The sequence below is a fragment of the Cyprinodon tularosa genome, unplaced genomic scaffold, assembly GCF_016077235.1.
Source record: "Cyprinodon tularosa strain WSP-4 unplaced genomic scaffold, ASM1607723v1 ctg710, whole genome shotgun sequence".
Lineage (NCBI taxonomy): Eukaryota > Metazoa > Chordata > Actinopteri > Cyprinodontiformes > Cyprinodontidae > Cyprinodon > Cyprinodon tularosa.
In genome coordinates this window covers 256614-270470 of record NW_024039464.1, presented here as the reverse complement: position 1 = coordinate 270470, position 13857 = coordinate 256614, and the positions used below count along the sequence as shown (strand labels likewise).

The window sequence follows — 13857 nt, the reverse complement described above, 5'->3', positions numbered from 1 at the left end:
GCTTCAATAATATCATGATTTTACATTTTGTATCTTTTTAGAAATTCGTTATTCAACACTCACAAATTGAAGTATGAGGAAGTTACCATAGAGTGTATTGTTGGTTAAAGGCTAGTCCAGCCAGCCATTAGACAGAATGTTGAGGTGTTATTCTTATACCCCATTAGATTCAGCTACCCAGGAGGCTGCCCTTGCAGATGGTACAGCAACTGAGACTGAGGGAGATATGAGCAGCCACTTTAAAAGTGAGAGAAAAAAGAGAAAGATGAGTGGGATAATCAGCCAGTCTGCTAAAAAGGAAAGGTATGGTGTGAGAAAAAAAAAAAGGTCAGTGAAGGATGCAGCCAGGTTATGCAGTAAGTTATCAGATATTGTGTCTAGTGGAGGGGCTAGCTTATCAGCATAAGTGTCCAAAGTACTCACATTCATTACCTAAGTAAAGGTACAAAAGGACTGATAAAAGTAAAAGTACAGATCAAACTTCTTTACTTAGGTAAGTAAAAGTAAAAGGTACAGCTTCTTCATTGTACTGAAGTACAAAAGTAAAATTAAGTTTTTGCCTTGAATTATATAAAATAACTTTCAATATCCTTATTCTTAAAAACAGTTTTATGCACAGAAAACATAAAGTTTCATCTTCTGCTAACTGTGTTGGTGGAGAGACTATAAAAATTCCAACAGGATGATATAGATTGAACTAAACAGAAGTCCTTTAGAAGTGGTTGAATACTTTTAGAGCTTGTATTGACAGCACTTAAGTTGTAAACAGCATTGGAAGCTGTTCAAATGGTGGTATTAAATACTAAATCAAATAAGAAGGTGTATAAAAAATAAACTTTTCCAAATCAAAATCTTTTAACATTAACCAAAGACAGTGACCTGATGCCATCGCTATAGCTTTCCTTGGCTATAAGACCTGAAATCTATTTAAATTTAAATATGTAATAAATTCCTTTTGAATAAAATGAACTTTAATTTAATCCATTGTTTTATGTATTTAGGGTGACATTGAAATTAATCTTATAAATGTTAAGTCTCTTTATGATTGGGCTGAACTAAGAGTACATTTGTGTAAAAATGTGTGTTTTTCAAAAAGTGCATTTAGACACCTGGTGAGATATAAACTGAATAGTTATCTATATTTCTGATGCCCTGTTGTCCATTATTTTTTGCAGACCCAAACCTGGATGAGGAACAAATAAAATTGAATGGTTCTCCAGCTTTTATCTGTATTATTTAGTATTTAACAGCTTTTCTGAGCTGCTTTGTACTTCCACCCACTGCTTTAGTTTAACACAAAATCTGCAGATATGGTCAAATCTTACAAAATGATTGTTAATGCACTATAATTCAAATTGTCTCCCTGTGCCCATTACCAGAAATAGAAGTTTATTCATCCATCTGTCCATCCATCTTCTTCCGCTTATCCGGGGTCGGGTCATGGGGGTAGCAGCTTCATTAGGGGGGCTCCCTCTCCCCAGCCACTTGGGCCAGCTCCTCCGGGGGAATCCCAAGGCATTCCCAGGCCAGCCGAGAAACATAGTCCCCCCAGCGTGTCCTGGGTCTCTCCCTGGGACGTGCCTGGCACACCTCACCAGGGAGGCATCCTAATCAGACACCCGAGCCACCTCAACTGGCTACTCTCGATGTGGAGCAGCGGCTCTACTCTGAGTCCTTCCCGGATGACTGAGCTCCTCACCTGAAATCTAAGGGAGAGCCCAGAGAAACTACGGACAAAACTAATTTCAGCCGCTTGCATCCAGGATCTTGTTCTTTCAGTCATGACCAAAAGCTCAAGACCATAGATGAGGGTAGATGGCAAATAGAAGTTCGTAGATCAGATTATTTATTCAAACATTTCTGATTAATTCATACTATATACATACAGATATTACTTTACACATCTAAATATGATTCCAGTAGTATATGTTTTACATGTGCAGTGGTAAAGAGGCGCTAAGGCAGAATATCAATTTCTTATTTGCACAGTGGGAGAGCAAATAGGGAAAAAAATACATATGTGTGCGGCTTTAGAAGATACAAACACATTCTGTAGGAATTATCCAATATGGTAATTGATTGTTTAAAATTCTAGTGTCAATAAAATGTGATAAAGACACACTTAACTTTATATTCCAGCATTCATTTATATCTGCTTCCTTTCATTTTAATACAAATAAACACTTTTCAGTTTTCATTTTTTTTCAAAAAGTGAAGCTTATCTTCAAATGAAAGCAGTAGGTGCAAAAATACTCCCGTTTGACAGCTGATTATGTGGATTTCTGCTGTTCATTGATCTTTTCCTCCCACAGACCAAACTCTGATCATCAACTGCCAACAGTCATTTCAACATCATCGTTTCTTGATCCGCGTGGATCCCTCCTTCCAGCCGTCCTTCACCTCCTTGACGAAGGTCTCTCGGACCCTCCGTAGGCGGTTGCTCACCTCCTCCAAGTCATCGGGGACTCTACCGGCTTCCTGTCGGACCTGCCGCAAGGTCTGGGACCTCATGACTCGATCCGATGTGTCCCGGCCGATAATCTGAGCTTTGGTGAGGGCGTAGGCTGTAATCTGGGCTGCCCTGCGAATGGGACGAGACTCCGCTAACTTTTCAATGACCTGAAGGTTGTTGATAAGATACACCAACATGCGAGAGAGCATTTTGTCTACTTGGCTGATTCGTCCTCTTCTTTTAACGCTGCAGTGAAACCTGTTTAAATCGGGGAGATACATATTTTTATTTACCGACTAGGTGGTAATTATATAAATGTTTTGATTCATTACATTTAGACATTTTACTTACTTTAGCTTGAACGGGCAATGTTGTATTTACAGTCAAATGACATTTAAAGGGGCGACGGATGTTTGGTAACAAAACAAGGGAAGTCTCTTCTTCTTCTTTTAGATCTCACTGAAGCCTCTTTTCATTGTTACATTACTGCCCCCTGCTGGCTGACTGGGATACTGGAGTTTTTTTTTATTTATTTAAGTCATAAACATTTACATGAAAAAATACTCTCAGAGAGGATAGCAAAGTTGTACATGAACAGATAAAGGTCAATTACAATAAAAGAGAAACAAAAATGTAAGACAACTGACAGGGGGATTTATCTGAGCAAACATTTAAACCAAACATAGACAGAGCCATAGAAAAAATAAAAAACAAAAAGGTGAATGCACTTAGAATAGCAGATGTTTGGAGAAAGCAAGTCTCAATTTTTTTGGCATTTTTTGTCTTTAAAAAAAATATTTTTAAGAGAAGAAAAATATGTTTTAAAGTCATTTATAAACCAGTGAAAGGAAGGTTTAGATTTTTTCCATTTAGCACAGTGGATATGATATTTACCCAACAGCAGGAGGACATTAATAGTATAAGAAACAGTCTTGGGAGAATGGTGGGATAGTGGAGTTGATCGCAGTAACACCTGTTTAGATTGGGGAGATACATATATTTATTTACTGACTATGTGTCATATACATATGCAACAATTATATCAATGTTTTAATTCCTTATATTTAGACATTTTACGTACTTCAGCTTGGACGGGCAATGTTATATTTACAGGATGTTTGGTAATAAAACAAGGGAAGTCTCTTCTTCTTTTAAATGTTACATTACTGCCCCCTGCTGGCTGACTGGGATACTCGCATCCGAAAACTAGCTACTAAAACACGAGGGTTATTTCACTAAAAAAAAAAAAAAAAAAAAAAAAAAAATAGACCATAATAAATATTTTCAAAACTCCTCCCACATTCAATGCAAGGTGAATGCGTTATTACTTGCGTTATTCAACATGTAAACAAGTATGCTCTAAAATTAAAAACAAAATTGTAACAGTCTGTGTACAATGGCACACAGTAAGTGCATTTGGTCCTGTAACTTCTGCTATCTCTCAACTTATCCACAACAATCCTGCCACTACCATGTTTCATGGTTTAGACTTAGAATTCCTATTGTCATTGCACAAAAAAACACAAGGTGAATCTTGATAACGAAATGTCGATTACTTGGCTACCAGTGTAACAGAGCTAAGGCCTTATTCCTGCACAATAAATATGTTTGACAATCTCTTTATAATTTGTTGTCCAAAAATTAATGACACCATTAATATATTCTTCTAGATGGCAAATAAAGACTTTATGAAAGGCATGTTATCTTTGAAATAAAAGGCCTATGTATAAAGATCTTTACTGCAAGTCTAAAAATTTTAAGAATATAAAACACAATTGTCTTTATGGAGAATACTATGGGGATTTTTTTTTCTTTCTGTAACTTTCTCCTGACTTATACCTTTGTACCGAAATAAATTAAATGTAAGAGCTGTTCTAATTCCAGGGATATTTTTTTGTATTGGAAGTTATCATGAAAATGAACACAAAAACTCTTAATCTGCAACTCCTTGCATCATGAAAACATATTGCACATTATGAGTTTACATTTCTGAATCTAATAACTGCTGCTTTTATTTGTTGAGATGACACTGTGCAGTTTTAACTGACTCCAGAGTGCAAAAAACATTCATGGCTAAAACAGCAGATCGGTATATTTTACAATTTCTTCTTGTGTCTTTAATTTATCTAAATAAATATTTGTATATAATTTTTGATAATAACACTTAAATATATATATAAAAAAAAAACTTTATTGTTGTTCTATCTTATTTGAACGGGTCAGTTTCCTCCGGAATGTTTGTCTGGTAACACCCCAAGAAGACCGACATCCGGTCGTTCCATTCATACTTCCGCTTTCCAGAATCGCTTTGGCAGCTTTTCTTTTCACTTAAAAACATACAGATTTTTCCTTTTGGTAATCTGTCGGCGTCCTCACACGGTAATATGACGCGGTTCTTGTTGTTGGTTGTAGTGGCTGCTCTGTCTCTTAGCCCTGCGGCGGTGAGCGGAGCCGACAAGAAGAAGCTGCAGATAGGGATCAAAAAGCGAGTGGACAACTGTCCCATCAAGTCCCGCAAGGGAGACGTGCTAAACATGCACTACACCGGGAAGCTGGAAGATGGCACGGAGTTTGATAGCAGCATCTCCCGGGACAGGCCCTTCACCTTCACCCTGGGCACCGGCCAGGTAATCAAAGGCTGGGATCAGGGTCTGCTCGGCATGTGCGAAGGCGAGAAGAGGAAGCTGGTTATCCCCGCCGAGCTTGGCTACGGAGACCGGGGAGCTCCTCCGAAGATCCCCGGAGGTGCAACGCTCATTTTCGAAGTGGAGCTACTGAGCATCGAAAGGAGATCGGACCTTTGATGCGGAAAACAATGGACAGGACGACTGCTTTAAGGATGTTTCTGTCCAAGTATGTTTTATTTGACATTTTCTCATTGCTAACAGATTCATGCTGCTACATGGTGATGCGTCTTAGCCGAATGAATAAGAGTAGTGTTGAAAAAATCAAATCTAAAAAAAAAATTGTTACTTTAATATTTATACATCTAAAAATGAAAACTAGAAGTAGAAAATCATAATAAATGTAACTGTATAAACATGTAAATTGATTTATTCCATAGATGCACAGTCTGATCGTAACCCAAAGTCTAATATTTTATTTTGTCTTTCAGGATCCAGGAACTGCTGCTGTAATAAATAGAGACCGCCTGACATATGAAGAAGGAGCAAGATCAGGGGAATGAATGTAATCCCAATGAGAGCTTCTATTCTTCTTTTACTGATTTGTTGGTTTTGTTTTTTTTTAAATAGGGGCTAATGAACTTATTTTGTGAAAGATGAACAAATGATGGCACATTCCTGCAAAGTGATTAGATGAAAAATATTCAGCAGCAAAGATTTTTTCTTTCAAAAGGTGAACAATGACATCACATCCCACCACTTTATCTTTAATTTCTGACTTCAAAGCAGGTTTCTTTACATTTCTACAGTCTTACTTCATGAATATTTTACATTAAACAGTAAATAATACATTTGTCTTTGTCTGTACTACAATAAAAATGATTACCTTATTGTTCCCTTTTAAGTGCTTATGGTGATTTCTTTTGTCTAAGCTGCCTCGGGTTTAAGATGTAATAGAAGGAGGCAAAACACTCCTGATTTGTAATTAGAAGTGTTTATACAACACCAGCAACTAGAAAAAGAACGAATACTTTGAAATTCTCTTGTCAGTCCTGGCACAACTCTGTAACACCAGAGACCAACGGAAAATCCTATAAAGTATTATAAAGTGTATCAAATATTGGGGGGGAAATTAAGCCTTTTAAATTTTGACATAACATATTTTATGTTTGCATTCATATGTTTATCTTATAAAATAAAGATTTAAATTAGAAAAATGTATTTCTTAAAATTGCAACATTTATAGGAAAATTATAATTTATGATTGAGGTGCTGCAGCATGCCATTTTTACTGTAACAGTCATGCACACTACTTTTATTGTAACTCACTAACTAGCTGCAAGACTGGTCATATAGATGGTCTTAATGCAGTGGGTGAATATTTTTTTTCTGAATATGAAATTACTTGGCAAAAGCTACTGCCAGCTAAGCGCTTAAAATTTAATCTGTACTCCTATGAATAATTTTACACATTTGATTTTTTTCTGGAATAAATCTTTTTTTTTTTTTTTTTTTTTTTTTTTTTTTTTTACAAATCACAAATCATGGATGTGTTCCATGTTTTTTTTTTTTACAAAAACATGGAACACATCCATGATGATTTTTGTTTTGTTTTTTACAATACACACACAAAAAAAAAAAAAAATATATATATATATATATATATATATATATATATATATATAAATTTCTATAGCATAAACATGAGTTTATGGCTTACTTTTTGTCTGCCTTTTAGATAAATATAGCCAAATATCTTTATCGAGAACCTAAAACAGGTAATGATTATAAAATGTCTGTAAATATGAAATGTTTTAACCTCTTACACCCTCAGGGGGTATAAGTACATTTCTGCCTGACAAAAACACACAAAAGTAAATCACTTATAGCCTCACAGCTATTAGATTTAAGAAGAAACTTTTGGTACGTCTGTAAAGGTAAGATGTCATAGAATGGTTTTCTGGTGTCAGCACCATTGTAGCTTTGACCCTGCCTGAAATATTAGGGACAAAATACAAAATATTTTGCATTTTTTGAACCTCGCCAAAATTTTCTTTGAAATAAACATTGCAAAACACTACCAAAATATTATTTATAGCACAAAAAAGTAGTACAGACTTTTAAATCTAAATGTTGTGTAAAAATCTACCATTTTTGGACTCAATCAGATGAATCATATTTATTTTAGAATGGTATTAGTGAGAAATTTCTTAGGCGGAGAGGCCATTTTGGCACATTTATCCAAAAATGTCACCAAACTGTGCCAAATGTGTTTTTTACATCAATACTGGGGGTTTGTTAAAATTACGAGGTCACGTAGCAGCTGGACCCACAGGTGGGTCCGTAGGGTTCTAGGGGTTAAGATTATATGACATAATTTACTTATTAGTATTTCAAAATTAAATGACCTTTTTTTGTCAGGATGATCTTTGCAAAATTCCACTCTTTGAATACATTTCTTAATGCATTGATATGTGGAATAATTTCCGGGCAACCGGTTCAAGGAAGAGCAGTCAAAGAAGGTTAATTTTTGTCTGTTACCAAGAGAGGTCGCTGCTCGAACCCACTTGTGCCGGAGCCATTTAACAGATGCACGCGTAAACCGGAAGTTCCGGTAGCTTTTTTGAGCTTTGAAAAGCAGCAGAGCGATTTGTCACGATTTTTCCACAATGTCTGTGAAGTTAAGCGCTTTGACTAGCGATTCATATATTGAAATCAGTCAGTACAGGGACCAACATTTCAAGGTGAGTGAAGAAAAACCTAATGAACAAACAAACGAGATGAATTCTGCTTTCAGTTCTTCTCCAAGTTGACCAGAGCAAAAGCTAACGGTTAAGGCGTTGATTGAGCTCAGCTTTGGCTACTATAAAGCTAATAAGCGCTTATCCGTTTTAGTTTATTTTGACCTGGATTAATCTTTCCCTTTAAACCGTATCGTTATCTATTCATTTACGTGGAAATTCTGGCAAACAAATACTATTATTCATGGAATTATATAAGGCATCAACAGAACAGTTAAGATATTTCTGCTCACAAGTTGTGCTAAACGTACTTAAACTATGTTTTCTTTAATTAAAGCACCTAAAAGAAACGGTAAATGCTAATATTATTAATAGATTATGTTTGCTCAAACTCATTTTTATAAACTCTTAACTTGCAGCGTTTACTCAATAGTCTTTGTTTATTAAGACAGCATTTCCTTAATGCTAATTATCAGTCATTGATTAACAGGATTGAGGCACAAATCCTGATATTTAATACATCGTTGTTTTTTTTGTTACCAATTCCTTTTATTCGTTTGGTAGTAAATATAGACCTTTTTCCCTTTTGATAACGAGGCTCAAACGAATTGGAGATAAAAAGTTTTAAACTGTGCCTTCATCCTATATTTTGATGCTGAATTATTAAGGCCTGTCACAATTCATTTTCAAACGGTCTACATAGTTTTTCCTTTTTTTCCACTCCATAGTTTCCACCTCTTGTAATGAATGATTCCTGAAATAACAAAAACTTAAAACATATTTCATTGATTTATTAAAAACTATATATAATTAGCTTCTTCCTAATTTCAAAGTATTTAAAAATCAGATTGCTGTTTAGTATATGGCAAGAAAAGATGTATAAAATTCCACTCCTTAAATGCACAAATCTTTGCGAACATAAAATGTACCGGTAAGTCCATTATAATGTTTATTTTATATTCATAGATAAAAAAACAAACATCTATTTAAATTAGCTTTGTGGAAGAGAGATTATTTTTCATTAGAGATGTCTAAGAAGGTGCTAATTAAAGCAACAAAGCTGCTCAGTCTGGGCGTTCTGCTGAGGTGCAGTGGTTTGCATGCATGTCCTATCTACAGAGGCCTCGCCGTGGCCGACCCGGGTACGAATCTGGCCTGTGGTCCTTGGCAGCATGTCTCTCCCCCTCTTTTGTACCCCTGTTCTGTCAGCTTATTTTGGAATAAGGAGCCACTAGTGTCACCTCAACCAAAAACGCCCTAGCTGAGGTGCAGTGGTGCAGAACCTAACCAGAAGTGAATATTTATATACCTTGACCCTGTCAAATTTTCTATTTTAATTATTTTTGTACTTTTGACATTTATTTTTGCAACACTCTAGACATTCTGTGGATGTATTATTGTTTCTTCTTTTTTATTCTTTATTTTTTCAATAGATCATTACCTTTAAGCAGTGGTGTGCACAGACGTTTTGAAGGACAGGGGCACAATAAAAAAAAAATAAAGCCTATATAGCGCAAACTCCCCACTCTAGGGGGGCACTTAAGCACACCTTTTTGCTCCCATCAATTTACTTTAGGACTAGCTTTGGCTCCCAATTTGGCCGCCTAGTGGTTAGGGCATAGAGCTTGCAATCCTGAGCCCCCCCCCCCAGTGCACAACACTGCCTAAGGAAGGAAAGATAAATCTTAGAAGGAGTTTTAAGTCTTGGCTGCCTCAGGCAGTTTTTACTCATTTTCACTGTTTCTTATACATCAGGGGAATCGCTATGAACAGGAAAAGTTGCTGAAGCAGAGCAACACACTTTATGTCGGGAACCTCTCTTTCTACACCACTGAAGAGCAGGTAAGATAAGTTAGAACTGGACATTAAAGTTTGAAGTAAAAGTAACCTAAATATTTAGATTTTTATTTATATGGCAATACATGCAGATTGAAAGCTAAAGTTTTTCTGCTTAATTGTCAGATGATAATTTTATTGGTTGCTATTGTTTTTTTTGTTTAGCAACTGTTGACTTACAAGATATACAATAGGCATCTAGATTTACAGCTAAACTCTGTTTAATTTGGATTGTGTGGAAGTTGAATAATCAGATCCATGAATTTTTTTTTTACTCTTTTATGCAAACAGGTGCATGAACTGTTCTCAAAGTGTGGCGATGTCAAGCGCATCATCATTGGCCTGGATAAAATCAAGAAGACTGCATGTGGATTCTGTTTTGTAGAGTATCCTTTCACTTGCCTTTTAGAATGCAAAATGCACTAGAAAATCTAAAGTTACATGTCTGAATGGTAAATGAAAACCTTTGTCTGAGGTGAACCTTAGCTGCTGCTGTATCAGATATTACACTCGGGGAGATGCTGAGAATGCCATGCGCTTCGTTAATGGAACAAGGCTGGACGATTGTATCATCAGGACAGACTGGGATGCCGGCTTCAAGGAGGGCAGACAGTATGGTCGGGGCAAATCTGGAGGACAGGTATGAATAAGGGCTTTTTAATGAGTGTTTAAAGTGTCAGCTCTGCTTAAATATATATAAAGAAAGCATAATGACCCTGCTAGAATCACGTATTGCATTTTTTTAGAAGATTGCTCATGTATTTGCTGGTTTCAGTTTTGACAGGTTTCCATGCCTTTATTTTATAAAGTTTAATCAATAATAAAATGTAGTCTTTCATTCTTTGATGCTTATGCTGATATGTGTTTAAGGCCATATTTCTGTCTTCTGCTGGCAGTCCAGCCCTGCTTTCCTTTTCACTACTTTTTCTGCTTCAAGCTGATATGTGGAGATATCAGATTGAAGCAGGTTTTAAAATATAGACCTTTAAAATATAGACCTTTTGATTCGTTTTTTTTTTTTTTTGGTTTGTTTTTTGTTTATCGTCTTTGTTTTAACCCCACCTGTTTTAATTTTGTTTTCTTTGTCGTGTTTTCTATGTGAATTACCATTGGAAACCAGATACCCTGAGTAAAAATGCACATAGCTTTTTATCCTCACTTTATGACATTTGATCTTTCTGTTTTTGGTCAGTTAGGACAGTTAACAATACCTGCATAAATTACATCCTAGAATATATTGCTTACATGCAGGTTTTTAGTGCTGCCTACAAATATTTTTTTTTTTTTTTTTAAACATATTAGGGATTTATAATGGTCATTCAAACATTAACACATTGGTTTTTGTGTTCCTTTTTAACTAATTTAATAGATGATCTGATGTCTTGAAGTTGCTTCAATATTTCAGCATAATGTTTTTGTCAACACCGTCCATGTGATTATAAATACATTAGAATCCAAACATCATTCATCTCTATGAAACCAATCCTGTCTCCTTCTTAAGCTATGTTGGATCGTACCATGTTGCTTATGCTCCTTCATGAATGTGATACCTTTCAGTTATCTAAATATTGTACCTGATGATAAACCAGATTTGTGGATTTTCACATTTTCCCTGCTGTGTGTTGTTGGAATATAATTCTTATATTAACAACAAAGTGAGATCTATGCTCTTCATCCAAGCAGCATTTATTAATTCTAGAAAGGGAGAACGGGTACAGTCGTGCCAATGTATTCTGCCTTTTCAGGTCACACAGGATTTCATTAACTACTTCAGAAGCACAGGGAGAGATTCTGATAAAGTAGATGGTTTTCCACAAACATGATTGTGGGGGAAAAAAAACCTTGAGTCTTGATTTAGCCTTTTACTAAAACATCTAAAACTGGAAAACAGTGTTTGAGGCACCAGTAAGACAAGGCCCACATTCAGCGTTGTCTTGTAGGTACTCTGCTTAAGCAAATACCTTTTAAAGTAAGTACATGAAAATCAGTAGTCATACGTAATATTAGAAGGGATGTGATGAGAATTTTTTTTCCCCCGACATGTGTTTAAAGTGTATTATTATAATGCACCCAGAGGTTTTCACTTTGACTTGAATGTTGTGAATTAACCTGTTATCTTACAAATCTACTGCATAGGTTTACGAAAAATGTTTAAATGCACAGAAATCTAACATGATGTACATTTCTCTATTGTGAGAATGTAATAACAAATTCCCTTTTCATATGTTGATTTATTCTGTTTATTCTGATTCGTTGCCAAAAATTAAGACATGAAAACACGTCTGAATGCATTTGCCCCTTTTATTTTTGCTTTAGGCTTTTTTTTCTTTGTTGTGCAGGTAAGGGATGAGTACAGGCAAGACTACGACCCAGCCAGAGGCGGCTACGGTAAGCTGTCCCAGCAGCACCGAAGTACAGAGAGACCCAACTCTTTTTAGATGGCATCCCTCCAACAGTCTGCTTTGACTGCAGTCCTGGACAGATTAATTATTCAGAAAGCCACAACAGCAAGCATGACTGGTAAAGATGAAGGAAGACTCCTCAGATGGACCATTTGATCCGGAATTGGATATCAATGCAGCAAAGGTGGTGCATGGAGCAGAGATAAAGATCTAGTTCAACTAACTGCTCGGTCATCTTTACAAACACTTCAGTAAATTTTTAGTCAAGCATTTATTTTGTCTTTTTAAGTTGGGAAAAAAAAATAAATCTTGTTACACTGATTCTAACTCATCAGTTAAGTTGCTTTACCACAAACTGTTAGAAACTACCTTTGTTTATTTTTTTTGTTTTTTAAATAAAGTTTTTCTAATAACTCAATGAGACCATGTTCTTTATTTTTCCTGTTTTTTTTTTTCAGTCCGATCATCTCAACAAAAGAACAGGTTGCTGTATTTTCCCCTAAGTTTATGTTGCAAATAAAATTTTGACTGAAGGAAAATGAGCTTTAAATTGTTTAGAATATGTAGCAAAGTAAGGTGGGGAATTAACTTCCAGTGTTTTGTCATTTATAGGCACTTAAAAGTGCAAACTAAATGGAAAAAAAAAAACGTATACATTTTTGTTCCAGTGTTAATTTTGTTTTCTCTCCTGAATGAAATTTCTCTGCCTAAATCTTTTTTAGTTGCACACATTTGGTCCCAAGCAAAGCTGACCTAATAAACAATTTTAAGGCGTTAATGTTTAAGGTAAAATTGAGTCCTAAATTTTATGTCAATTCTTCACATTTAAGCACTATCCAGATAGTCAGCCTAGAACCCCCTAAAGTATTAAAAATGGAGAATAAATTGTAAACTCTGGCGTTGAACAGGTTAAGCAGAATGGATCTATATGAAATATTTTTCTCATACAATTACTAAGACTAACAATGGGTATATTTTGTATTTTATTTCTCCAGGTGCTGCCATGTAGTGACAGCATTCAGCGAGGTATAGCTAATTGCTTTGGTGTTTTCCAAACACTGCTCCTGCAGACACCATGTCCCGCATGTTTTTGATGTTTCTCTGGTTCATTAAACCTGATCTTAATTGATGGCGATTAACAAGTTTTTGCTCATTTGCCATCATCAAAATCAGATACGCCAGAAGCAGAGTTGTTTTACTGTACTTGCCTATTTCTATCCGTTTAGGCTAAGTTAAGTTAGGTTTTTCCCAGTGTGTTCTGTTTTATTATCCTCACTGTTTGTGGAATGATGTGGAAGTCTTTCTGATCAACTTTTTCTCTTGTGTTAACAAATTAATGCATCAGCTTTAAAATATGTACTAGTAAAAAGGAACACCAGATGGCAGTAAAGGAGGTGGATTTTTCCCCTCTTGGAACAATGGGCTCCATGCACAACTCAACTTTGTGCCTGACCTCAGTAACCATGGCCACATACATCTAGATTAATCACTTCATCCAGGAGAAAAAGAGAGGAAACAAAAGAGCTGCCTTATGTTCAGGAAGTAGTGGAGTTTTGTATAGAGCCCAATGTGGTAAAACTGCAAAAATTTGAACTTACAAGTGAAATCTGGCTCTGTAATTATGATATAAAGTTCTAGTTCCATTAGAGACGTTTAATAAAAGGAAAAAGATGAGTTCTCTTATACAGCACTTGTGCTTTCTGTACACTGATTCAGTTTAAGTACAAAATCTCATTTAAACTTAAATATAAGATGTTATTGAAGATGTGAGCACATCATGCCTTCATGCTTAAGCTCACACT

At 35.6% G+C, this 13857-nt stretch overlaps 3 protein-coding genes across 3 annotated transcripts; 2 read left to right on the top strand and 1 right to left on the bottom strand.

Moving 5' to 3' along the window:
- Positions 1-1823: 1823 nt before the first annotated feature.
- Positions 1824-2934, bottom strand: si:ch211-162e15.3 (protein NCBP2AS2). Its single transcript, XM_038268955.1, has 2 exons — positions 2804-2934; positions 1824-2710 (listed from the first exon to the last, which is right to left on the bottom strand). The coding sequence occupies exon 2, from the start codon at positions 2659-2661 to the stop codon at positions 2353-2355; it is 309 nt and encodes a 102-aa protein (XP_038124883.1). The 5' UTR covers positions 2662-2710; positions 2804-2934; the 3' UTR covers positions 1824-2352.
- Positions 2935-4700: 1766 nt separating this feature from the next.
- Positions 4701-5980, top strand: fkbp2 (FKBP prolyl isomerase 2). Its single transcript, XM_038268945.1, has 2 exons — positions 4701-5305; positions 5568-5980. The coding sequence occupies exon 1, from the start codon at positions 4837-4839 to the stop codon at positions 5254-5256; it is 420 nt and encodes a 139-aa protein (XP_038124873.1). The 5' UTR covers positions 4701-4836; the 3' UTR covers positions 5257-5305; positions 5568-5980.
- A 1684-nt stretch (positions 5981-7664) lies between these two features.
- ncbp2 (nuclear cap binding protein subunit 2) lies at positions 7665-12376 on the top strand. The gene is made up of 5 exons (XM_038268949.1): positions 7665-7820; positions 9573-9659; positions 9945-10039; positions 10155-10293; positions 11993-12376. Exons 1-5 carry the CDS (start codon positions 7746-7748, stop codon positions 12089-12091), a joined length of 495 nt encoding a protein of 164 aa, XP_038124877.1. The 5' UTR covers positions 7665-7745; the 3' UTR covers positions 12092-12376.
- Positions 12377-13857: the final 1481 nt, after the last annotated feature.

What these genes read in the sequence shown, in the direction of transcription:
- si:ch211-162e15.3 (XM_038268955.1), bottom strand. Translation starts at nt 2,661, where the DNA reads ATGCTCTCTCGCATGTTGGTGTATCTTATCAACAACCTTCAGGTCATT.
- fkbp2 (XM_038268945.1), top strand. Translation starts at nt 4,837, where the DNA reads ATGACGCGGTTCTTGTTGTTGGTTGTAGTGGCTGCTCTGTCTCTTAGC.
- ncbp2 (XM_038268949.1), top strand. Translation starts at nt 7,746, where the DNA reads ATGTCTGTGAAGTTAAGCGCTTTGACTAGCGATTCATATATTGAAATC. An exon ending in ACAGGGACCAACATTTCAAG is followed by an intron (nt 7,821 to 9,572) that starts GTGAGTGAAGAA and finishes CTTATACATCAG; the next exon opens with GGGAATCGCTATGAACAGGA. An exon ending in GGGGCAAATCTGGAGGACAG is followed by an intron (nt 10,294 to 11,992) that starts GTATGAATAAGG and finishes TTTGTTGTGCAG; the next exon opens with GTAAGGGATGAGTACAGGCA.